We start from the raw sequence: 27,653 nt of genomic DNA, 5'->3' as shown, positions 1-27,653 counted from the left end.
TAAAACAGCTTCTAGTATTTGTTACTGGTTTACCAGCTATACCTTACCAAGGAAGAATAACTGCTCTTGCTGTTGGGGCGTGGAACTCATTTTCTGTTGAAAGAGGAAATGGATCATTTTTATATTCTCAGCATTGTTTTAGATCATTCCTACATTTATTATATGCACTCATTGGCCACTTTTTTAGGTACACCAGTTCAACTGGTCAATGAAGCAAATATCTAATCAGAACAATAGAAAAATGCAGGTCAGGAGCTTCAGTTAATGTTCACATCAAACACCAGAACAGGGAAGAAAACTGATTTAAGTGACTTTGAATGTCGCATACTTGTAGGTGCCAGATGGACTGGTATGAGTATTTCAGGAAATCTCTAGGATTTGCAGGGAATGGGCCAAAATTTGTCTTGTTGATGGCAGAGGGCAGAAAAGAATGGTCAGACTGGTTCCAGTTGACAGAAAGGGAACAGTAACTCAAATAACCATTCGCTACAACCAAGACATGGAGATGAGTATCTCTATAGCCACAACATGTTGTCCGCCGGCCAAGTTAACATTTTTAATAAGTGTTTAATAGTTCAGTGTTACTGGAACGCGAGCTTTACTGACCTAGCGAAATTTCTCATAAAAACTGAGATGTCGGTCTTTTAAGATGCTTCACCAAGTTCGACGTGTTTTGTAACAACTTTGAAGCACTGTTTGCATAGAGGGTTATCGACGTCCTTAACCTTTCCATGCTCGTATTTATAGAGGGGGGGTGAATGAAAGAATCTACATTAAACATTGCATGGAGCACAGGTCTCGCGGGTTTCTACGGCCCTAATAGTGAGTTGTGTGTGTGTGTGTGTGTGTGTGTGTGTCTGCTGCTCCTTACATACGCACGCGTGTTGCACAAGCAAACAATCGCGCAGCATCTTTAAGTGCATTAAGTGATTTAAAACAAAAGCCCAAGGTGATCGGCAACTTAAATACAACCCGAAAAGAAGCAGTGTCTTTGACCATAAACAACAACCGACGCAGCGGCACGGTAGAAGCCCCCTGTAGCACAGTAAAGTCCCTTAGATAGCAATGAAAATGGCTAGGAAATACACCAGGCAGCCATCAGCACCTTACCAAAATTAGGGGTGGGTAGGAAAGGTCCTTTAGGAGGCGCCCGGATTAATTACTGCGGTAAAGCTGTTTTCACTTTCAAACACTTGGTCTATCTTTTTTTTTGTACAGCTTCGTATTCTTCAGGAATATCTGCCGTTTATAGGTGGTACGACATACCGTCAGCTAAGGGACCGTCTACAAATTAGGCTGCATGACCTGATAGGCTTCTGAATACAACATGCGCACTGCGTGAAGCTATCCGCGCCTTGCCGACACACGCCCAAATAATCCGCGCTTAAAAGGCCTATTTCACGTATAGACATTACGATATCAGATCACGTTAGGTAAAATGACACACTACTACGCGATCGCGCGTAGGAAGATGCTTCAGTACATGTTTGTATTGGTTTTAGTACAGGGTGTAACAAAATACAATGAAATTCTTACTTTCCTGCAATGCAAAAAAAAGTCTGATACCATCTGAAAGTCCTAGGCTATTTCCATATTTTTACTGTATAATTTGCAAGAAAATACACTTTGAAAACCATGTTGTTTTTTGTTATACGAGTCAGGTTTGACAGGCCATTTCTCAGAATTTTGTCATAATCATCATGCATAAACAAGTTTTATACCACCTGAAATCAAGGTCCCAGGCTATTTCCAGACAAAATCTGGTAAATTTTTTACTGTACAATTTTCAAGTAAACTGAACATTGCACGAACAGCCGTACGAAATGAGTGCTGAGAAATCTAATTGATAAATCATTCTAAACGTGACTGTACGTGCACGGCCAGTTTAATTCGAATAAAGAGCGCCTACAATGAACCATATATGGGCTTATAACCTTCGCATTAACACAGGTCAAAATATATTGTAGAAACGTTGACATATACCCCTATATTCTGGTTCCTATTTGTAATTTATTTCTAACCACTAAACCACCAGGGACAGCAGTGGCACTTTTCAGTATTATTTCAGGCCAGACATTCGTCAGAGGGTCTGTTTTAAATATTATTTTGAATTTCTTTTAAATAAATCATATCTCTAACATCTGTGATGGATTGGCGCCCCACCCTGGTTTGTTCCTTGCAATGTGCCCGTTGCCTTCGGGACAGACTCTAGCCCGCTCGCGAATTTGGATGGATGGTCTCTGCCATGGGTAGATGTCTCTACCTTAAATAAACAGGGTGATAATATAAAGGATGACCAACATATGTGGTTCTTAAAAGGAGATATGTTGTACATTTCTAGAACAGGTATTACATGTTGAAAGACATACGCAGTATCGGTCATTTGTTTGTCTAACGTGCCCAAAGTGAGTGATGCCCTGTGATAGACTGTCGTGCATTCCGGTGTGTCCCCTGCCTTTTACACTCGAACGGTCTCCAGGCTCGCAGGGACACTGCACTGGCTAGATAAGTAATTGTGAACAATAGAGTTTATTGTTTTTTTCCCGGAAGATCCGTGAATGAACGGCTGCCCAGTGTTGTAGGATATAGACATCCTGCTCTCCCATTAGTTGCCAAGGTCTAAGTTGCAATGACATTGCAATGGAAGTATTTCTACAGCAGGGTGCAGCAGAGTTTAGCGTTTGAACATCTGAAGTCGGCTTCAGCCTGAAAGCGATTCTGTTCAGAACCTTAATCAGAACTGAAGAGTTGAGAAATTCAGTCATTTCTGAGTGGCTTAGAGCCGATGCTGCACTGAACTATGCGGAGGCCTGTTTGTGTTTCTACTCTGATATGACAAACGACACATAACTTTAAGAATCAGAGAAGAATCTGTAGTATATAAAAAGAGTATGTGTGGTGTGTAGAGGCACTGTGAGGGATACTCATAGCTGCTCTCGCTTCCACACATGAACGACTGGGCGTCACAGACGAACCTATTCCCACCATCAATTGCCTGACATCTGCTCCGCGTTTTAGCGTTAATATTTATTTCTTTAATGAAGCATCGGAATCATGCAGTCTCAGGAAAAGGCTACATGAATAAATCTGGTTTCAGGAAAACTGCAGTACAACATTTGGCACCAGTAAAAGTTCTTCCCACCTTTTTTTTTTTTTTAAACTCTGAGGGCACATATGGCTAAACTTTCAGTTAATCAAGGCAGCGTCTCACAAAGGGTGGGATTGTTTAATACTTCTTGGCTTGGAGTGCGGGGCGGCAACTTGGAGCCTATTCACATAGCAGCTACTTCTGAGGATCGAACGGGGGGTCCGGGAGGATCTGCGGGGGAGGCATTTACCGCCACTTCATTCGCAGAATTAACACAATTTATAGTAGTGGCAGCTGTGCACCACATTTACTAACAGCTGCTGGAAGCTCATTACCTCTGTCACGACTGCCGTGTTCTCATCTGGGCCCGGGCCTGCTTCAATAACCCCCTCCCGCCCCCTCCTGTCGGTCCAGGGTGCGTTATTATAACCACAGGAGGTAAACAGGGGCAGGGGTGAAGAGGTTTAATAGTGGTAGAGCTTTGGAGGGGGGGGGGGGTTAATTCGCAGGTTGCTAAAGTTTATGTGAGACCACAAGATTCCCATCAGTTGTCGGGTTTCCTTGGAGAGCTGGGATATTTTTTCCTAACTGCATTCTAGAAGGGGAAATTCAGGAATGTTGCATGGTCTGTAATTGGGGAAAATGATGGGATTCTCTATCACAGTCCATCCAGGATTACGATGTTGACTTCTGCTGTTGTTATAGTTACCCAGATAAACGGGGAGCTTTGCTCTCAAACCCAGCACCGTGCTCCTCGGTCATTACGCATGTGGTCACCACTGGTGGTATTCAAAGGGCTCCATTTACTGCTGCATTTTAATGATTGTGTGAGGGGGATCCAGGTGGTTTTAGGTTTGAAAGCACATCTGTGGAGGATTTATCTGATATTGGTAGCTGTGACTGTCACATGACTTCAAATATGCCCACGCTTCGGCAACCGGTAATGTTTTTTTGGAATCCACGTGCGGACGGAAGCAAAGAGCCAAGGAAAACGGGGGTGTTGAAGCAGCTGAGCCACCTGTGGGATCAGGCCCAGCAGACCAGCCTGAAGCTGCGCACCTTCAAAGAGCAGGACGACCTGGAAGCCCAGGTCATTTCCTGTCTGCAGCATGTCTGAATGCTTATTCATAAAAATACACTTTATACATAGTAACATGGTGATGCTTGATAAGAATGTAGCTCACCACCTCTTGTACCTCACTAAGCCTTTTATATTTTTTTGCAAAAGTGCTGATATTCACTGACGTGATGGCGCGCTGCTACATCCTGTCTGCTGCAAACAGGGGTTTGGGACGTCCAAAGCTGACAGTGCTGTATTGTATTCAGAGCTACTCAGAATTAACAATAAGGCTTTCTTGGTATGCATAAACACTCTGCAATGGCGAAATTCTGTTCATCTTTCATTTCCTTAAATGCCTGCTAATGGATTCAACTAATCACTCGCAAATGAAAAGAGCTGCACTGTTTCATGCACAATTTTGTGATTGTCAGGTATGCCTGTTATTAACCTCCAGTGTGGAATTGGCTTGCAGTGAGTTTATGTTGAATGTGTCACTGCAGTTCTGTCTTAAACTTGTTTAAGCTGGATGCCAAATTGATGGAGGTCCAGTGACCATTTCATGAGCTGAATAAGTTTATTCTAAATGTCTCATGTAGGATTTAATACATCTGTGGTGAGTCCTCAATACATGTATTTGTATTTGCTTTTCCACTGAATTTAGATTGTTTTGACCTGGCATTTCACCTTTATTAGTACGTGTGATGAAAATGAGGTTGGAGGGATATTTTGATGGACTTTGGAAAAGCATTTTAAAGGCTGTGATAAATTTATTGAAATGTTATCCTTGGAGCAGACTTCATAAAAGGTCTCCAGAGGTGGTGAAAATGCAAGAACTTCTGCAAAGTTCTGGCGATGTCCATCCACGGAAAGAGTCCCTCTTTCAGATTTAAATATGCTGCTGTGAACAGTTCTTACTACCCCTGCTACTGTACATGCTGATATATGACATATAAACACAGAAATACACAGAACGATGGCGCAAATCGAACATGCGACTCTGGAGTATTGAGGCCACTGTGCTACCCTCACTGGGCCACTGTATGTTTGTAGATCTTCCCTAGTTATAGATGCTCATGAATGATTCAAGTAATCAATATATTTTGAGCAGAGGGTGTTTCTGAGAGTCAGAATGGTGACCAGAACATCTGACGAGGACTTAAAGTCAAAGATACTGGATAAAACAGGGTTAGGATTTGGGCACCGGGGTCTGGGCGTGTGTTCTGGGTCTGATTGAGAAACCGGATCAAGTCGGATGATAAGGCTCCAGAAGGCTGAATGAATGGGCTAGTGACCCATTTTATTTTAGCAGGCTCTGAATTACTAATTCCTCGACATTAACGGGTTTACATTTAACTTCCCTTCATGTCGTTGAGTAGTTTAAGGTGGAATTCTTGTACATCAGCGAATGCACATTTTTAAAATACTGTTTTACAAATTTTGCACTCTTTATTCACACAAGGAAAAAATGCAAATTTTCCCCCGAATAAAAAAAAACAGCGCATCTGTTGCCTCACGTTGCAGACAAACTGCACGGCGATCCCCTCGCTAAATAAATGCACGGTCACTCCCGGAGCGGGCGGTGCGGACCGGCGGCTTGATCGGAGGCTGCGGGACCGGAGGCGTGGTCAGATCGCACTGCGCTGTGTAAACAGATCGCTGTCAGAGTCGGGTGATTCATTGCATTCCTGTCGCTACCCAGGAACGACTCTCCAAAAAAAATTAAAAAGCAAAAAAAAAAAAAAAATCACTTTCAAATTTCAGCATTTCCTTCGCCTTTAGAAAAAAGAAAAATCTGCTTAAACGTTCGATAGATGGGATGTACAGTCGGGGTGGTCCAAGGCAGTCAATGAGGTATTCACCAGAAGGAAAAAAAAGATTCATTAAACTGGCCCAGTATGTCAGTGTGACTTCTGAGACTAAATATTCCTCATGAATTTAAGTAAGTGTTGACACGCGGGCGGAAACAGATTTTACGGGCTGAATATGAAAACTTTGGCATTTTAGAACAATCTGGTAGGTAAGTGTTAAACTCCTCTGGTTTTAATTGGTTAAACAAACAGTGTTTAAGATGCGAGGGCATGGAATGGCTTGGAAGCAGAAGGGAGGCGAGTAAATCATGCCCTTTATTCGCGGGCCGCTCCAGTATCACTCGGGGGCGCATAGCTGCACGGGTCACCGGCAGGTGTCAGAAAACACGCGTGATGAATGCGGAGCCTGTGCCACCGGCTGCGTGTTTGTGCACGTGTGCACGAGCACCGGCCTCGCTCCGCTAAGGCCACAGCGCTCTTTTCCACAGCGTCTGCTTGTTGGTCTGCACAGGCTTTCGCGCACGAGGGATTTCCCAGGATGCTTGTAGTTTTATCAATAATTTACTAAACCGTGGTTAATTTTCTGATCCTAATCCCTTTTGTATCATAATATTTATTGGTCTCTTATTCTTGTCGTACTGCATTGCACTACACTATTGTTTTTCTCGCACTGTGCTGTCTTTTATTGTACTGCTGTCTGTCATATTGTCCTCCATGCACTTGTCACCTCCCCCTGCTTCTTTGACTGTAGTCCTACAAACACGTGACATTCGAATTTGAAAACTGTGCATCTGCAGGTCTTCAGTTATAAACTGATGCGGTTGCAGCGTAGCATAGCGGGAAGCAGTGTTTTTGATGTCTTGCTTTTAGCGTTACCATACGTTTAATCCTGTTGTCACCTAAGTGTGCACAGTCCTCAAATGGCAAATATGCTGAATGGTAACCGGATATATTGAAACAGGCACACACATACACACACACATGCATGCACACGCACACAAAGACAGGTTTGTAATTATATCTTTGTGGAGACTCTCCATTTATTTGTATGGGGAAAACTCTAATCGCAATATGATGACCTTAACCCCTACCCAGCCCTATCCTTAACCGTAAGCAACCAAACAAAATAGGAGACTTTTGGCGTTTTTACTTTTTTGATTGCATTCACAGATCTTTGTGATGACCTGAAAAATGGTCCCAGCAACGTCAAAATAACAGGTTTTTATCAGATTGTGGGGGACATTTGGTCCCTACTATGTAAAATAAACATGATCCATACACACACACACAACACATTTCGCTGCTAGAGTGTTTAAAAACACTGGTGTCAGCTTCCAAGAAGTATGTGGTCGTCTGCAAATAGCTTGCATGCTAAAAATAGAAGATGTTAGGTAAAGCTAAAGAGAAATTACCACAAGGAGGAACTCCTAGTCATGTGAATAAGTGCTTGTGACTCTCATTACTGTTATTTAGTGTGTGTTTAGCTTCCGAAATTGCCATTAAATTGGCCCGGCTATTGAACACAGCAGCCCCATGCAGACAAACACAACGAAGAGTCGCTCAGTCATGAAAACTAAGTATGGGACAGCAGAAAATAAAGGAGTTGTTACAATCCGAGCTGAATGTACAGGAAATATATATTGGCTTTAACAGTTTAGCAGTGATAAGCTAACCTCCCAGTTCTTTTCGGCTAATGATTCACATCTCTTACATTTCTAGTAAAACCGCGGTTATCTGCAGCACCGTTACAGTTTAATGTAATTCACACTGCTTCCGTGATTTTTAATTCTCCCTCCACACCCTGGGATCTTGTGTCTAATCGGCAGCTACGTAGCTGGTGGCTAATGTGAAGGTGTTGGAAAAATACAAGAATAAAATTCACAGCTGCCGAGTTGCTACTTAATCCCAAGCCTCTGAGAAAGACCTGTTTCACCACGACCGGTGATGCGTGTGGTTGTACGTTATAAGTCGTTAATGTGGACTCTAAAGTCACCTCTTAAATCAAAGAGATATCTATGGGGAAATTTGTATTTTTTAAATCAACAGGCTTCACATTTTTCATAGCTTTAATTAAAAACGATGATTTACTCTGGCGCTGACTAACAGTGGTTAAAAATAGCGACGTAAGGTTTTGCTTCCTGAATGAACACTGCTTTCCGGTGGCTCTCCTGGAACGGGGCCGATGGGAATGAAACGGGTACTGTCGTAACTGGGTTCGTTCACCAGAATATACCGATCCCCCTCTCCCCCCCCAGGGTCTCAAACAGTGGCAATGCTGTAAGGCCTAATCCTGACACCAAAATAGCGACTCTATCGAGGGCAATCCTGTAGCAAAGCTCTACCCCCCACGTCCAGCCAGCAAATCGTGTGTGGCTCTCTGGGTTGCGCCACTGTGTCTATGCTCAGAAGGTTGCTGGTGTGGATCCTGTCATGGGTGGCACGATGTCACCTTTGTGCCCGTGGGCAAGGCTCATACCCCTGTTGCTCCAGGAACTTTCTAATCCTGCTTTTATCAGTCAAAAAAAATCATTGCTTTGAATAAAAGCATCTGCTAATTATAGTCCCAAGCACAGGCTAAGCTAAGTGTTGCAGTAATGCTTATAATAAACTTTTACAGTACCATTTTATAGCTTTAAATGCTTGAGAAAGCAGACTGCCCTTGAGAAAGCACGATAGAATTTATTCTCACTCTTAGACAAATCTGATGTTTGTAATCGCACCAGCAAATAAAGGACAGGGCCATTTGTGTCACTGGTCACAATCAAGGATGTAAAGCGGAAATGAATTTCAGCCAGGACCTTCCATATTGGATAGAAAAACAAGCAACATGCTGCCCCAGCGAGTATGAAGGCCTGCGACTAGATTACACTGAGCATGCTGCAGGGAACCAGTCAGGGGCATGAAGACAGCAGGGACCATGGATGAAAGTACACTATTACTTATATGTACCAGTTCATTGGTGGGTTTTTCTGGATTGTGTGTATCTTTGGGGGTTTACAAAGAATCTGCATCAGCTTTTTAGCAGCACGACAGAGCTATTCATGCACGGTCATTTAGTTCAGATATAGAGATTCTAAGTAAAAAATTCTAAAGTTAGGCACAGTTTGATCCAGCCAAGTTAAATATGCAGTTAGCCTTAAGCAAAGGCCGTTATCTGTGCAGGGACTCCAGATTTATGTATGTGGTGAAATGAAAGGCTGCAGCTTCATTCAAAGCATGAAATGAACGCACAGGGGTGGAGTGGGGGTGTTGCTGCACGCGAGAGCTAGATGATAGAGATTAAGGGAAATTATTTACTTTTCACAATAAAGGAGGGGACTGGAAGGCGTCCATTAGGGGTGTCTTGGCAGGAGACCGACGCCGCTGAGCTTTTCAGCGGCATTAAGATGTGTCACTTTGACCAGCAGTTACGCCGTATTGGTTTCACGTTACTGGAAAACCAGTCGCAGATCACTCACTCTTTTCTAGTTGCCACACCTATTAAAGCTTATCGTTATACACCAAGCACAGTTTTATTACATGGTTTTAATTTCCTTGACGGGCGAATGAAATGTCTGTCTGTCGGAAAAGAAAAGTGGATTTATAAATCCATTTGCAAATATCTAATGAAACTGTATTGGTTGTGCCGCAGCCAAAACACCACGAACGGTGATCCCTTACCAAAACAGTCCTAAAATGTCCTAATAACACTCCTAATGAGGGATTAAATACTGCAACTCAGCCTTTACTTTTTGACTGGTACACTTTCTTGGATGGAACATGTAGAAACTCCAGATGCTCGATTCCAGACGTAGCTCTTTTAAACACATCTGTGCAAATATACAGATGCATAGGTACACATTCCGCTTATTTCAATAAAATGCCATAAATTATTATTACTTCAATAACAGTCTGTTTTTAATTATTGAACCTTAATTGTGATTAGGCCCTCAGACAACAAATAACCTGCAATAATCTCATTTATTTTACTTATGTGAGGTCATATTAGTCTCAGAGACGGGGGAAAAAACACTCACAGTACAGAACTGACACGTTCTTCAATTGAAAGCTGCAAGTGAACGACCCAACTGGTTGAAGTGTTGTTTTACACAGCAAAACGTGATGTTGTTTCCCAGCAATGCTCCCACTGTGCAGGTGCTGCTCATTTAATCCCTATTCAAGTAATCAACTCCATTACAGTACAACCCAATGGAAACTAGTTTTTGCTGTGGTTAAATATTAACACAACTGATATATGGTGTACAGCTGACATACAGTGTCATATAATGAGTGTGTTATTTTGTTTGGGTTTATTGATCTCCAGACTTCTTCCACTGCTTGAAAAGTCCAGTAAAATATGAAGGAAAACAGAAATAAATTGACAGCTGCGAATTCAACAGAAAGTTACACATTATTTCATTTAATGATGGCCACAAACAGTAATTAAACCTCAGATCTGTGTTGGAAAGCATTAGATTTCATTACCATGTAAAGACCGTCTCTTTGACGCGTAACCCCACACAGCAAGACTGTCAATAAATCGACTACCGTCCTTGGCTGTTAAAAAATAAATACAAAGAAGCGTGTGCAGGTTTCATACTTATTACTGTTACGGTCTGGCATTGGGAGATTCCAAAACAACCGCGGCCTTCGGGGACTTAGAAAAACCCCTAGTTTTGGAAATGATCAAGGTAAAGACTGTAAAACTAGGACATTAATGAATGCAGCTGCTTAGCTATGGCTGAACCTGTAAGTCGCTCCAGCAGCATCGCCTCCTTCAGGTCTAAAGAAATACGACATTGAGCCGAAACATCTGTTCCTTGGCCTGAAACCCAAGTGGTAGGTTCTCATTTACGGGGGCAGAGACGTTGGTATTTTACTATGAGGAAACGTTCCTTAAACTTCTCATTTGCCCACTCAATCACGTTCGGAATCGCCCCGCTGGTATAATTGCTTCAGCAGAAGAAATGATGAATGAAGCCAGGGAAATCTTGCAGTCACATGAGGTGAAGGTGGTTGGCTGCTGGAAGTGCTTACATAAGCAGTTCTTACCTCTAGACTCTGTTATTGAGCTAGGGCAACAGAGATTTAACCATCATTCTTCTATAAATCCCAATCTTGTGTTATTTATTGGTTATTCATAGTTTACTTATTGTTTCCTGTCCTTTGACTTGTCTGTGTTGGTGTTCACAGTGCTTCTTTTATATATACAATTGTGTAATGACAATAAAGTATTCTGATACACTTTCTCTGAGCTCCGCTGAATATTCCAGTTTATACACTTCGTGGTTATTTGTGTTTCTCTGAGATTTTGGAACAGGAGCTTGAAAATCTCAGTCTTTGGGGTGGGAGATATCCATGAGATGTAGGGACTAGAGCGCAGAATGGGGGAATTTATTGATTTTATTGGTTGGTGAGCTGAGCAAACATACGAAAGTAGTAATTTTGCTCAATAGCTAAAAGTAAACAAAATGTACACATATAAGAGCTGGGCTGTTTCTGGACTGTGTCTCACACTCATAAGGCAAAGACTGACTGTATACGCTTAATGACTGGTTACCGGTGAGTAGAAGGGCTGGTCCCATAACCTTGCCCCTCCCCTGACACATCTATATTCTCCCTGTTTTACCAGCATCTATATCTGGAGATATCATAGATAAACCCCCCTGTTGACCCCAACCAGTCACTACACTATATATTAAATAAATGTGTTCCTTATTTAGGAGATGCTGAAAGCAGCATGTTCTGCTTAGCAGCTTTGCTAACTGTGATCTTCTGGCTCTACTCAATAGCTATTTCTTTAGTTATTGGAACATGGTGGGGATAGGAAAGGGGACCCCCCGCCCATGCAGCCGCAGATCACCATAGCAGCAGTTTAATTTGAGCAGTTAATTAAAACGGATTCATTGAGAATCAGGCACGAAGTTACAGACAAAGACTACTGGCTCCCTTTTTGACCAAGACAATTAGGTTAAAGTCACCTAGTCTATCTACAAAATGTTTTGACTTGGCTGAAGCAAAGGGATCCAAACAACCCATAAAGTTTGTAAGATCCCTGCTTAAATGTCACACATTGATTGGTGTATGAGCTCGTCAGTCTGAACCTTGAGGGAACTGAGGGCAAAGTAAAAGACAGCCTTGCTAATTAGTCGTGAACATGGGTTTGTTCAGATGGACAGACCTTCATATAAACTGTGAAATCCTGGAAGCTGGTCATAAGGTGCATGTCCTCTGAAACAATGTGAAAACGAGTCTTTGGTAAAGCCTTTATGGAAGCCATATTTTACGATGGAGCTGAAGTCATGTTTTTTCCCCTTATGAATTACATGCCAAGAACAAGGTGATACCCTTTATTCTGTTTGCTGATATACCTGTAATGTTAAAGCAATAGAACAAAAATCTGTTATTGTACATGACACTGTCAAACAAAATCATGGTGAAATTCAATATCTGCATAAAAGTCATTACATTTGTACATCTCTCATAATTGATCACCTCCTCAACATGTTGGTCAGACATGGACGCTGGAAACTGTTCCCTCAAGGTTCCTTACTGAAGTCTCTCTCCCCTGCTCTGTGACACATCTTGAATGAATTCTGTCAGCTGCCAGAGCTGTCTGTCAATATTTATGTCCAAATGTTTAAAACAGAAAGGTCTGCTTCCAAATTGAAGACCATCTACAGCTGTCAACCTCTCTCAGTGTTCAATGGGGCTTGGAAGCCAAATTTAAACAAAATTATTTCTTCAAAATATTACTTTCAAAGATTTTATGGAGGGTTTATGCACTATTATGGTGAAAAATGGCACATATGAAGCAAATTCCTGTTTTAAATTAAAACATTGTGTGCTGCAGCAGAATAAATCAACATTACACTGAATGTGAATTGTGTTTAATTAAAAATTAACAGGATAATTTCTAAGAAGCAGTAAAGGTTTCTTAAACATAAGAACAATAATAAATTGATTTTTGTTAGATTCATTCAGCTGGATCTCAGGGTGGATGTTGGAATTTGCCATAAACCAAATAAATCGCAACTACTGAGAATTTGTGGAAAATTCTGGGCAAAAGGTTTCCATGTGAAAGGGGAAATTAGCCTTCATGGCTACATAATTTACCCGAAATTTGTTTTTTTGCAAAGCATCTCAAATGTCATAAGAATAGACAGCAAATTAAGAAGGCTATGCCCAATAATCAAAGACATTAGATTACTGTCATCTTTCCACAATGGCGAACCTAGCAACCTTTTAATGTTTAATTCCTGTATTTAAAGGTAGCAGTCATAAAGCAAGTGACTGAAGAATATATTTTATAAAATTAAAAAGTGTTATTATAAATCAGGTGTTAAAAATCTGAAATAGTAAAATCTCAGGATGTGCAAACAATTTGAACGATGCGTTACCATAAATGGAGAGCAGATAAATGATTCAAGTGCAAAATTACAGCATGAATTACACAAATTCTGCCAGGTTAAATTACTGAGTTTTGATATAAGGCCTGTCTGCTCTAGACTATTCTAGAAAATCCTTCAATGGTTTCATACAAACACAAACATACCCATGATGAAAGCAATAAATACACTCCTCTACAAAGTGGCTTAAAGTAAGTACCTCTTACTTTTGTTATAAAATACACACGTAAGCTTTATTTTTTTGCTGTCTTTGTTCACTGTGATGCCACAAAACATGTGACAAACCAAAACTATCCTAAATGTCTGGAAAATGTGCACCCTGTGGGGGCTCTGAATGCAGCGTTCCAGTTGGTATGATGTATCATTTCAATACCCTGAGCTGTGACTTGCAGCCCATATGGACTGAGAAGCGAAGGAATGCCTTGTTTTATATAGACACAAATCCTAACATCCTCCCTTTCACACGCCTTTTATTTTTTTTTGTTCAAGGCCCTTTGAAAAGATGACATTTGGATATATTCAGGGCAATATTATTATTATTATCTTGAACCAAAGCACAGAGTGGCACTGAAGGGAAAAGGAGTTTATCGTTACTGCATTGGTCCAAGCAGACAGCAGCCCACCGATCGTTATTTATGAAATCAGCCACATGGAGATAGAACAGGCCCCTGGGAAGAGTCTACAAAGCTTAGGCCAAGTTGTCAAAGGCACTTATAGAGGCCAAAAGGCAAAAAACTTACCCATCCATATATTTATATACCCACATGTCCTATGCAGGGTCGTGGGGGCCCAAAACCTATCCTGGATAATAACCCATCACAGGGCACACAATCCCCCACAGTGACATGATAACTCAGCATGTATAGAACCTTGACAGGGGGGTTGGGGCTGAAGAGGGAGAGAGCCCAGGGCACCGTACAGGCTAGAACCTGTAGAAGAGTCTACGCCATTAGGGTTAATGGTTTTCTTTTGTTCTCCTGTCAAGTTACAGAAACCTCCCTACAGCTTTTATTTGCGTTTCTTTATTAACGTGGAACAATGATCAGTTTCACCAGTTTTCCTGGGGCTTTGCTAATGATTTCTTAATGTCATCTATCACTCGCGTTTTTATAAAATTTGTGAGTGTAACTGTTGCTGAATGAACTTTCATTTGAAAATATCCACATGTAAGTCCATAATCTGAACACTTATTAATGGTAAACAGCAGTGGACATATGAACAATTACGAAGCCGCACTGCAGCTCTTCTCTACATTTGCATAACTGTTCAATAAACAGAGCTGGTAAACAATGTCGCGCTTCTTTAAGGTCCTGATTTATTGCACAGATCAGCGAGGCGCCTCTGATTTGGCCCTTCCTAAGATCCCTAACTTTTTTTTGAGTGCATCAAGAGAAAGTGTTTTCTAGGTGTTGCCCGTATTTATGCTTGAGGTTCAAAAACTCAAGTTCCACCAAAATAAAATATGGTTTTAAAAACACTTTTCCGAAACTCTCAGTTCATATGAAAGATATAATCAATGTGCAAGAATATTTATTAGCTAAATTTGGCATCAGCTCATGAAATACAAATATCTGAGAAATAACAGTTTTATACACAGCTTTTCATCCGTTGTTATGTTGGTGCTTGAGTTCCATGACACTTTTAACCTGGTGTTAGGCTTGTGTGTTTAATGTTTTCAATCATGTGTTTGACAGTTAAAGACTCAGAAAGCAAGCCAGGTACTGCTCACTCTGTAGTGTTTCTGTTTGCTTTGGAGGCCGGTGAATAATATTTTATGCAGAGAGGAAATAAAAAATGCAGGGCTGTAATTCACATGAGCATGGAACTCATTTAAAGCATTTTTTAAAGTTAATTACCAAATAACAAGGTGGGTACAACTGTCAGCTGTCATTCACTTCCAAACTGTGGGACCTCAAAGATGAATAACTAGTTAAGTTTATCACCAGCCTTTTTACTCATTTATTGAAAAAACACAAGTATAACAACATGAACAATATGAGTAGATCATATCTCTGGGCTTGCCTGGGAATGGTATTTTTGGTATTCTCCAGGAGGAGCTGGAGGAGGTGGCTGGGGAGAGGAAGATCTGTAGCAAATAATGGATCGATAAATGAATGAATGAATGAATGAATGAATGTGAATGAATGAATTCCCCTTAAACTTTCTTACGATGTGCCTGGTGACCATATCTGGTGTATAATTTTTAGACTTTGGAAAAATAATCTTACATCACTGAATTAAGCTAAAATTCAGGATGGCTTTAAAAATTCAAAAGTAACAAATGCTTATACGCATTTATTACTTTATTACTACATTCATTTTGCAGAAATTTCGACTTATTGAGAACATTTAAAACATAATAATCCAAACATACCACAAAATAACTGCATTAGAATGAATTAACAGTAACAAGAAAATTATAGAAACACCTGAGACCTATAGGAACAAAATCACACACACACACACACACACACACACACACACACACACACACACACACACATAACAATAATTCTCAGAACATCATATGTCAAATGTTTTTATATACATATTAATCGAAAGGATTACACCAACTTACTTCAGTTGCACTGTCAAAATAATAAGGGTGATATAAAGTATCCATTATCATTGATGCAACATTGCCAGTTTGGAAAGTGTGAGGAACATTGAAATCCCAGTTTCCTACGTCACATCTGTCAAAGGAATTACCCCGTCTGTTGCTCCTGCCAGTACAGCGCCCCTTATTCCGTGCTCTCTTGGCAGGAATAATAGACCCATTCCACCTTTCACATTCAAATGCTAAAAAAGTATTTTGGTTGGCCAAAAACTGCCTGCGAAATGCACATCATTGGCTATCTGTCCTTTCAATAAGCCAGTAATCAAGTTTCTGCAAGGAGCACAGCCAGCGTAACTTGAAAAGGAGAGGAAGGTCTTGTACTTCCAGCTGGTTGTGGTCCAACATAGGCACGTAATAGAGGTTTACTATTCTGAGTCTTCATTTCTAGACAATTGTATTTATTCAAGATTATTTACGATTGTTTTGCTAAATTATTAACAATTACATGGATTTTACTTGGAATTAGGGATAGTGAAATTGATCACTATATCATTCATATTTTTATGGCTTGAAATACTGCATTGTGTTCAGGCATAACCAATTCAGGTGTTTCTTATTTAATGCCACCCCAGCGAAACAGCTTGGCTTACATTTGCTGAAAAGCATTTAATTGTTTAATTGTAATTTTTCTATTATTGCAATCTTAGCCAAGAGGTACCGGACACTCAACTGTGTTAATAGAGGTTTCACTGTATCACTTCAGCTATGTGAACATGTTTCGATTAATACTATGCTGATATTTGTTTGTTTCAGTCCTACTATGAATGGTGCTGAACATATTCATGTGTGTAAAAATCTTTTTAGAGAAGTTACTGTTTGGTATTCACAGTCAAACGTGTTCATTTGAGATGTTCTGATAATTATTGTTATTATTTTTATTAATTAAATAGGTAGATATTGATAAACTGCACATTAAAAATTCTGAAGAAGAATTAAAACCAAATGTACTAGACAAATTTGGACTGAATAGTTTACAATTTACTGTAGTAGGACAGTGCTCTGCTCAGAGGTGATTCTGGGGAAACTGGGGCCCTAGACAAAAAACTCCAAGGGGCCCAATAAATAGAATTTAATAAACACAAGATCTTTATTTTCACTTTTGTGAAAAACAGAATTCACAAATAAAGCAGATTTGTCGTTGCAATGTACTATGTAATTGGGTGCCCCTAGGGGCCCCCTCCCAGCTTGGGGCCCCAGGTCATTGCCTGCCCTACCTGTCCTACTACAGCACCTCTGACGTTGTTCCTGACATACACAAGCAGCCTATGATCTGGACGAATTTCAGCTTTATTTAAGGTACAGCCCAAACGAGCAGGACCTGCAGGACGATTAAAGGAGCAGAGTGTGACAGGGTTACTGTTACATCTCTAACAAAGGCTTTAAATGACTCTGATCATTAAGGTTAATAAAGACCATAATAATGGGTGTCCCGCATGTCTCAAATAATCTGGAATGGTCGTCACATTCCAAGGCTGTCATACCTTCAGCTCAGTTTCCAGTGAAGTTGAAACGTTGTACTACAGTAGAATGAAAAATAATCCCCATCACGCCAATATTTGCAAGACTGAGTGAAAAAGAAATCCTGGTACATTCTCTTAATGCACTCAAAAAATGCCAGTTTTTCACATTTTCGACGATGTTCTTGGTGTTAGTGAGGCTTTTCCGTGGATCATTGCTGTACCTTCAGGCGTGATTCTGTCATCTGCAGTGATGCAGTAGACACTACAGCACAACTGAATTACAGCTTCACAGGGGGCCTACAGTAAATGTACATAATCACTAAAAAAGTCCACACACACTTTTACTCTTTAACGCTTTCCATTGCTCATTTCTCTACCAGTACTAGTATTTTCAATCACAGTACATGTGCTGCTGGTGGACCTGCGTCAGGGGACGTAGAGCATATAGTATCTGCAGAACAGAAAGAAGGTGGTGTTATTGTTAGGTTCTCCAGCAAGGCCCTTAACCCTAGTTTCTCCAGGGACCCGCTGACCCTGCATTCTCAATTGTACTTGCTTTGGATAAAAGCTGCTAAATAAGTAACATGTAAGAACAAAGGCTGACATGTAAGGGACTCTATGTCCAGCACGAAAGGCAGTTGGGTCTGTTGATTTAAAAAATTTGAAGAACTTGACCCTGCATTATTGCTCATCCTGTTGTAAAGAGAAGGTGCAGCTGCTTGAGTTTCTGCCACTATGCTTCTGGATGAACGTGTCTTATACGAAACCCTTCTCCCACTCGGAAGCCTGTGTTCCAGAGGGGCATGTTAATGTGGGTTCGGATCCACAGGTCACAGTGTCCTTACTTTGTGGTTTGTGGAACATAAACTCAGCGACCTCAACTTTCATGGCTCTTGCTGTCAGTACCCCTTAACCACAGACCGTTTCCTGGTTACACTGGACACTGAACACCCACAGCCTTGTCCAGCAGCACTAATGTAAACAAACGCTTTGTAGCAAGTCAAAAGAAATCAAAAGCGTGTGTTTTGTTTGATGTCTTCTACTCGTTTTAGGGAAATGTGCACAATGGATTCAATTTTTACAACACAGTGAATTTAGGTAACTATAAAGTCAAAGATTAATTTTCAAATGAACAGTTATCATTACTCATCAAATTATTTTACATTGGATAAAATTCTAACTGAGTTATTGGTGGGAAAAATGTATTCTAATAAATATTAAAAAACTGCAGTCTTAAAATATCATCCATCCATCCATCCATTCATCCATCCTTCCATCCATCCATCCATCCATCCATCTTCAATACCGACTTATCCTATGCAGTCTTGCTGGGCTCCAGGGCCCATTCCGGAAGCAAGCTGACAACTGGAAGTAAAAAAATTATATTTTCTGGCATTCTTCCAGGAAATGCATTAACAATGTTAAGTGCTGCACAAGGCAGAATGTTACTAGGGTTACCAAGGAAGAACATTACTGAGGATACCAAAGGATACCATATATAATAGTGTCACCCGGGGAGAGGGTTACCAGGTAAAATCTTAAGGGTGACCAGAGGAAAGTGTTTCTAGGGAATCCAAGGCAGAGCATTATCAGGGTAACTAAGCCAGAATGGTACCAGGGTATTTTCTCTGACAACAGTTTAACGTACCTCAAGTTTAAAAGCTACAAGTAGATCAGGCACATCTGACGGCTGTTCCGTTTGCTGCGAGAAGTGAGGAGAGGGTAGTGGTGACAGGTGGGCAGCAAGGCTGGGTGCCTGCCCCCCCACCCCAGACCACCAGCATTAACCGTCACCAGCAAGCCCATTATGACCAAGATCAACAAACCAAAACAGGCCTCTGGGAATTAGCCGAGAACGGCAGTGTGGTGTTCTGGCGGTTTGCCTCAGTCCCTGAAGGCGGTTGCCTGACATCCTAGCCAGTGCTTTCTTTTCTGTCCAGAGCCAAGCCCACCACCTTCCTCCCCCCACCCCTCTTAACCTGACAAACAGAAGCCCATCTGGAGGATGATTACGCTGCATGTTTGATTGGCCAAGCTGCGACATTATAATGAAAATCATTCTCACAACTATAAGCAGATACCCACCTCCCCACACTGCCTGCTGAGCCCTAGCTCTCATTTAGTCTTGATTACACCATCCCTCCAGGAGGGGGTGCTGTTGTTCTAATTTGTTGGAGCCCCATTCTGTTCTCTGTATTATGTTTACTCACTTATAAATATCTCAAAAATAAGATGTATATATACATAAAACAAACAGACTGTGTTTGAAATGGGTATTTGTTTAGGCTGAAAGTTGTTTTGAATACATTTCTTTTCTTTCTTGAAGTGAATGCAAGAAAATCACATTACTGCATTCCCAACAGGAGAAAAAATACAGCAAAATCCTCATAAGCAACTTATAATCTTTATGCGTGAGGTGATTTCATAAGGATGGAAACATATTCTGAAAGTAGAAAAATCACATTTTTAACCTGCACATTCTAGATGTGCTGCTGTCTGGATTGTTTACATACCAAATACACATAGAACCGGCTTGGGTGTCATTGCTTGTAGGCACAGTTGTCCTAACACAGAACACAAAGTAGGGCTCATAATATAATATATATATATATATATATATATATATATATATATATATATATATATATATAAAATTTCAAAAAAGAGAACTCCCAAGAATATGACTCAAATTTCCACTGGCTCTGAAGGCTCACAGAGACTTGGCAGGGCCGCGGGCTGATGAAGAGCGAGTAAAAAGCCATCCGTCATTCACAGTTGATGTCGAGGACACTTGTATTGTTGCTGAGCGCAGCATTTAAATCGCAGTTCTGCTGACATGTGTCCAGGAAGCACATTCGACTCAAGGCCTTCTTGGCAGACCTGCGGAGGAAAGCCAGCCCCCCCCCCCGCCACCCCCAGCACTACTTAACTTTCATAGAGGCATAAGAGATGGTGATTTTTCAGACAGAACTTCAGATCAGTGGCTGATTCATTAAGCCCCCTGTTTTCAGCAGGTACGTGTTTGACTTTTAGGCTACTGAGTGATTTTTCTACAATTGACCCATTTGTATCAACCACATCATCAACTGTGGCCTTACCCCTGACAAGGCGTTAGCTGTTCTAGGGCAGCTAATAATCCATATTGAATATCATCCAGTATACAGGGAGGCCAGAAGAACTTTCTAAGAAGCTTATGAAACAGGTAGATAGATACCATTTATAAGATTCTATTTAAAAGCTAATCAATTTTATTTTCAGGCTTTAAACAATCATATGCTTAATCTAAAATCTACTTTTATTTCCCTAATGTATCCATATTATATTTTTTCTAATGCTCTGTGATATAGTTTAATCTTCACACCATTCCACCAAACCTCAATGTAAAGTTTGTTTTTGTTGCAGCAAAGCATGGCATTATCTGTTTGCTCCCAGAACAATAAGAAAGCCGATAAACATACACAAAGGCAGATATACGCAAACACACAGTGTTCACATTAATCTTACAATCAGTTATTTATCGCATGCTGTACAGATTACGCAGCACAAAGTCAAAACGAAACAGAGAGCAGTCGCAAATGAATTAACCTGCATGACAAGAGTCATGGAGTCCAATGAACATTTAGTGAAAGCACAGCAGGGCCCTATTGCCAAAGAGGTGAACTTTGATTGAGGGTTTCCTTGTCGCTCCACAAGGAGACCAAGGTCAAAATGATTTGACTTTCAGCTCTTCTCATCTGGAATATCCGGACAACCACGTTGACACAAATGTGACGTTTTGTTGCTCTGATGCCACAATTTCTTTACCATCCTTGGAGTCTGCAGAAAGATGCCGAACTCAGTATGGGCCACAATTGGAAGGCAGAGCAGGAAGACAAGGAGGCCTACCATGGAGGCAGCCACAGCAGGGTTAGGGTTCACTTGTCTACACTGGATTCTCCTTCCTTGCATTTTGCGCTTGTCCTGTAGGAACCGGGTCCTCGTGATCTATCTTCCCTCATGTTGGCTTCTATCATTGTTCTATGTAGCTGCTGCTCCAATGCCTACTTGAGCAATGCTACTTTTCCCATTAAATATTAAAAAATCATTTCGCATGATCAGTCTGGTCATGGAGCAAGAACAACTTATGATGGCCTACTAATGCATTTCTTTTGGCCTCACTTTAAGAGGGATGTCAGTGCATATATAAAAACATGCCACACAGGTCAAGTAACAAGTGAACCTAACCAGATATTAAAGCCGGTCCCCTAGCGCCCAGTTAAAGCAGTGGGGGAAGTGTATGAACCGTTGGGAAACCGCAACTCATGGAACCCTGTCTTAAGGGGGAAGCCATGACGATTCATGGGCTCCTCTGAATGTTTTTTTTTGTGTTTGTGTTACTTCTTTGTATCTTTGCTCCTCCCAGCTTGTCACCTGAAATCTGTCTCACCTTTGCCAACCTCCACCAGGCCTGAACCCAGGAGGACAGAAAGATGTATGTTCTCAGTGACCTTCGCACTAGAATTACATTACACACTCATTGCTCACAACATTCACTTTACACTACTGATTTTACTGACTAAATTCCAATCGAGAATTTTGCGTTATTTACAATGTTTTTGCGTCCTGCTCTTTTGTTACTGATTTGAGCTGGGCTGCAACACAGGTCACTCACTGAAACACAGGGTTAATCTCCACGCTTCACCCGTTTAACCACATGACAACTATGCAGGATAACACAGAGATAAGTTATCATACATCTCGAGGTTTGAGAGGATACTTCCGACAACCAAGAATTACTTTTTTTGCAACATCAAATATGGCCTAAAATAAACATGACTTAAAGCTCCTGTTCATTTTTTGTTGTGTACATGAACTTACAGTGATAACCAGGGATGCTGTAAATGGGGGGACATTTAGGATGATTCCAAGGGCCCCTGAATGACGGGGCCCTAAAAAAATTTGGAACATAATCTGATTGGTCTGGCTTGGGGGCCTAATATGATGTGCTTTCTTGGGGCCCAAAATCTCCAGCAGCGCCCCTGGTGATGTTGCTTAACACCATGATTTAATGAAGGACAATGCACCAGATTTGGAAAATATTAGTTATCACAGCTTTTCCTTGGTTGTGAATGATTGTGTTCCAGGACAAAGCTTGGTTACATTTTGGTTGTTGATTTCCCATCATCAAAAATGCATTTTATACTCATTTTCTCTTTGCCGGCCACAAATAGCTTTGATAGCAGGGAACTGTGATAATCAATGGGATTTTGAAAATGCTGCTTGTCCTCTTTAGTTTTATCTTGGAAATCATCGTGGCACAGAACACATAATAAATATGGGAATTTGCATATAACAAAACATATAGAAAACAGAATGACTGTACAGCAATATGACAGGACTACACCACATAACACATTTCAGGATAAACAAAATGCTGGTAACTGCATGCAAATATGCAAACTGATAAACAATTCCTGGTAAAAATTGACCCAGACCATGCTGCTGTGAAAGCAGCTGTACATTGGTTGACATTTACGGCACTACAGGAATGCAGGATGAATTATCATCCAGATAACGTGTTCGATGACAGAAGCTTCATTTTAAGATGATTTAGACTCCATAAACAAGTTTCTGAATTTATTAATAACATTTACTACCCTGGTATCTCTTGAATAAAAGAAAAATAAACCCTCAGACTAAAAAAATGAAAGGAGACAAATCTTAGTAAATAATTCTCACATAAGACTATCATTACAAAAACAGACAGTAGCAAAACTGGATAAGTCTTTAGTGACTGGTTGGTGCATGAAGGCTTAATGCAGACATAATTCATTATAATTTTAGTCTAAAAGTTTATAGTCACCGGCAAGTCCTCCTTCAAAGTACAAGGTCAACTTATTTTTCTTCTGTACTTCTGTAAGGTTTTTAACGAAAAGTTATTTTGCACCTGAACCACCAGCTGATGCATCCTAAATTTTATAAAGACCTCAGCAGCCAAGAAGTGGGAAGGCATAGAAATCAGTAAACTGTTGATCTTTGATGATGATTTTTTAATCTTCTCTTTATTTATGTAGATCTAAAGCAAACTTGAAATGTTTCTTTTTTTGCCATTCAAGTTTTTTTCCCCCTTTGGTTTCTTTGGGAGCACATTTTGTCACGATGAATCAACTTGCGGATTTTGTAATTGAAAAGAACACAGTGTTAGTGTTCATCAAAGACGAGAGCTCCCTCCATATGTGCTAATGAAGAGTTAGCAGTAGATTTGCAAATGGGACCCAATGCATAGTGAGGCCTTTATTCAAGCAAGTGTTTGAGAGCTAATTAGAAGAAACATGCAGTGCACTGGTAAAATAAAAATTAAATAAATTAAATTAGCCCTAAAAAAAGTAGCCCTTAAAAAACACATTTTGCATTATTCCAAAAAAAAAGAGACCAATATTTGCTAAAACCAAGCATTTTCATATTATTTTTATATATTTAGCGCATGCTTATCCCAAGCAACATACAACTAAGAAAACAGACACAGACAGTCCTTGGAGCTACTGGGGTTAAGGGCCTCGCTCAAGGACCCAACAGTGACATCACTCTGCCAGCCCTGAGATTTGAACTAGAACTTTCTGATCAAAGGCAGTGCTGATTGTGTACATTTTATCACTTAATCTTAGTTAGAGGACAGAAGTCTGATTTAACATGATAAACAAATAGGAGATTACAAAGGTAAATATTTCTTTTACAAATACCAGTGGTGTAAATAAGAAAATTGCAGAAGTGCTAGTAACACAAAGTCCACAAAAGAAAGACTAGAAATGGAGCTGAACCTGAGAAAGATAATTAAGGTGTTTCTGTTGCATTCCTATCATAAAGTAATTTATCAACCATCTAAAACCAGTTAATCAACTATCTAAAATTACACTAGAACACAAACCTCACATGCATCACGTAAAGGGAAAGAGTGTTTTCTGTGCCCCCCTGCCAAGACGCTCCTGTAAGATTTTAGTGCCGTAATACTTCACTTCCCCAGCCTGAGGCTGTAAATCTCTCATCAGGTCGCCTTTGTCTGTTGCTTTTCGGCCGTGTTTGCGTAGCTGTGTCATGGACGTAGAAGCTTATCGAGATTTCCTCTCCAGTGTGAATATGGGCACCGGGGTGGGCGGGGGGTAACCAAATCAGGGCAGTTCATATTGAGAGCATAACGCAGGGAGAGACAAAATTTGCTCAGCGTGTGGGTAGCACTGGAGGGGTTGTGGTGAGAGGAAGTGGTTATTTAAAGGTCACCTCAGGCGTTTTGGGGTGCTGGCTCTGAGGCTAGGGATCTGTGCTGGCAATTGGAAGGTTGCTAGGTCAAATCCCATGAATTCCAGGAGTGAGCAAGGCACTTAACTTGGAATTGTGTCATCCTGGTTATCATGTTAACCTACATCCAGCCCTGCAAAGGGAATATTTGGGGGTTGGTGGCAGGATTGGCACTCCAGTCACTGAGAAAAAACAAAAAAACTTCACACTGTTCCAATCCATTCGAACAAGTGTCGTGCTAAGGTATCAAACGACTACACTCAGGTTCTCATCCCTAAGGTGGTGGGTGTGGCAATGTGCTATACCAGTGTGTCTGCTCTTTACCTCTCTCCTCAGGTGTTTTCCAGGCTAAATTGGAGAGAAGATTGATACGTGATCTCTGACTCTATGTTGTCATACATACATTGTCCCTTTGAGGTCACTTCCTGTAAGTAGGTCTCTAGAGTATTTGCCTGCCGTAATCTTGGTTCTCTTGCACAAGCGCATGCCACTTGGATTCAACCAGTAATGCTCTCCAAATCCAGGTTGTGTTCAAACTGTGAGTGGTGTCCAAAGTGTTTCAAATGAAATGACTCATTAAATGGCCAGCATTATAAATGTGATTACAGCGTAGTATCGTAAGCAGTGAGGTAGCTAATTTTATTGTCTGTAAATCTGCTATGTAACTTACCTGCAGGCTAGTGGTTAATAAGGGTTGGTGAGACTGCCGTCTATTTTGATGTTCATTACCAGGTAACACGGTAACAAGCTGTCCCAGTCTCCTCCTCATCCTCCACCAGTTTCAATGCACTTACTTACGAAATTCCACACGACTTTATCAGCGGGCTGTAAAAAGGGGGCCATTCCAGCATTTAATTTGGTATGTTCCCATTTTTGCTTCAGCTCCTGGAAACTGCACCCGGATTGAGAAAATAAACAGTTGTGCTACATTTATGGAGTAGAACGCAGCAGTGGCTAGCTGGCACCAGCGCTGCTGAGGTTCGGAGGAGCCACCTAGGCCAAGCCTCACACGTTTTATGAGGCTATAATTGAAGCCAATGTTTTACCCCCCATACCGCTCCCACCCCACACAGTTTAAAGGCTCTTTGGCACCTGGTTAATTGTGGAAGATGTTTAAGTTTAATTTACTGGTTTAATTTTGCAATATGTACACTTATATAATGTAGACTGCTTTATAAACGATTCAGTAGTTTATCATTAGACACAGTAGGTTTTTAGGATATCAACGGTCATGACATTTTTCTCATTTTTAGTGCCCAAGAAAGCGCTGTTCGATTGCAGATTGGAAGCTAAGCGGCTCTTCTTTCTTAATTCCCCTGGCTTTTTTTCACGTGGAAGACACGTGCCGTGCCTGTAGCCTGTGCTATGCTGAGCCAGCCTTCTTCCCTCTCGCTCGCTGGATCACGACGGCCTCTAGGTTTTATTTGAGACAGTGGTTTGGATTTCCTGGGCAACTCTCTGCCTGACTGAAAACTGCCAGAGGTTTGTTGCTGCTCGCTGAGTCAGAAACGTCCATGACTGCTTAGATACACATCAGGAACACGTTGTAACAGCTGAAGGGAAACGCTACCTGTTTTACAACAATGACATTATTATTTTTATTATTATTATTATTATTATAACTACTATTATTTTGATTATATATGGAAACATATTGCTATATAACTATGCATGATTATACTTTAGTAATAAAACAATAAATCAAATATTAAATCAATCAAATCAAAATTCTAAATCAATTTGTCAAAATACTGCTTTCCTATCTGATACTTTAGTCCAAGTCAAATTATTTTTAAGTATCATACTGTTTGAATATTCTATCAGAGGAATTTACCCGCAGCTGAAAACACATTAATACTGCAATTAAACCCCCTCTTTAAACAATAAATAAATGTTCCACACCCACCAATTTGTGAAAGTGGAATTTTTTTACTTCTGCCATGTTCTGTTTTTCCTGCTCTGAAATATTCGACAATTTTCTCCTTTTAAAATCACCATTGGTATGATTAAGGTTCATAACTCCGGCTGAAGCTGCCACTGCATTCTCACCCAGTGCGTACTGCTCAGACTGCAGCTGGAACGCAATCTGTCTTATTCACTGTAGATAAATGCAGCATCAGTGAGTCCCAGGAGTGACGGTTCGAGACAGGGCACCTATCATATGGTAAAAAGCCTTAACGTTATGCGTGGTAACAGGTTTCCTAGGTAATTCTGTCAGTGCAGCCTGTGAGCTGCAGTTTTAGGTGATTGGACACTCATAGTGTGTTGGTGCAGTGCGCACTGTGAGTCTTAGTCTTTCAGACAGACATCATGGAAGAACCACACTGGTTTGAAAACAAGGCCCTTCGAAAATCACAGTCATCATACCAAGTTTTTTTCCAGCATATGAGAGAATGACATTAAGCAATCCGTATCACCATCCTCCAGTTTGGCAGAGGATCCAGACTCGGAGCAGTATCTCAAAGCAGTGACAGTCCACTGACGGTCCGGCACATGGACCGTGACTATGTGGGCCTCTGTGGGCCCCCCTGAAGCTGCACCGTATATGTCAGCCTGTCTGTCAGCTTGGGCGGAACACGAATGCAATGACTGCTAATGATGTGCACCTCAGCCAGGACTGAATTTTTCCATGCCCCATTTTTCAACAGGATTCATGCACCCAATTCCTAACAGCATGAAGATATCCTCCCAAACGTTTTTAAAACCCTGAGACGTTCCTGGAAACCTGAACCGTAGTTTTAGAATTCCTGAACAAATGATTCTATGATATGCCAAGATAGATGATTTGTAGCATTTCACAGCTATCCATGGAACAATCTTCTGTAAGTTTCTCAGTGGGACCTCCATGAAGCATTTTGGGGCACAAACACACAAGAAGGGAGAAGAGGACACACAGGATAGCAGTCTTCTAACTTTGGGACAAAATGAAGGGAACACAATTACTGATTACCTTAGAGGAA

At 40.9% G+C, this 27,653-nt stretch overlaps 1 protein-coding gene across 1 annotated transcript in view; it reads right to left on the bottom strand.

The window, feature by feature from the left end:
- Positions 1–27,653, bottom strand: part of LOC125715042 (zinc finger protein 708-like) — a 101,567-nt gene that overhangs the window by 1,639 nt on the left and 72,275 nt on the right. Inside the window, exon 3 of the mRNA XM_048986234.1 lies at positions 48–93. Within this exon, the coding sequence (XP_048842191.1) occupies positions 48–90 (43 nt within the window). The 5' untranslated portion in view covers positions 91–93. The remainder of the gene's footprint in view (positions 1–47; positions 94–27,653) is intronic.

The sequence above is a fragment of the Brienomyrus brachyistius genome, chromosome 19 (genome assembly GCF_023856365.1).
Source record: "Brienomyrus brachyistius isolate T26 chromosome 19, BBRACH_0.4, whole genome shotgun sequence".
Lineage (NCBI taxonomy): Eukaryota > Metazoa > Chordata > Actinopteri > Osteoglossiformes > Mormyridae > Brienomyrus > Brienomyrus brachyistius.
Note: the sequence above shows the minus strand (reverse complement) of the source record. Positions and strands in the feature narration are given on the sequence as shown.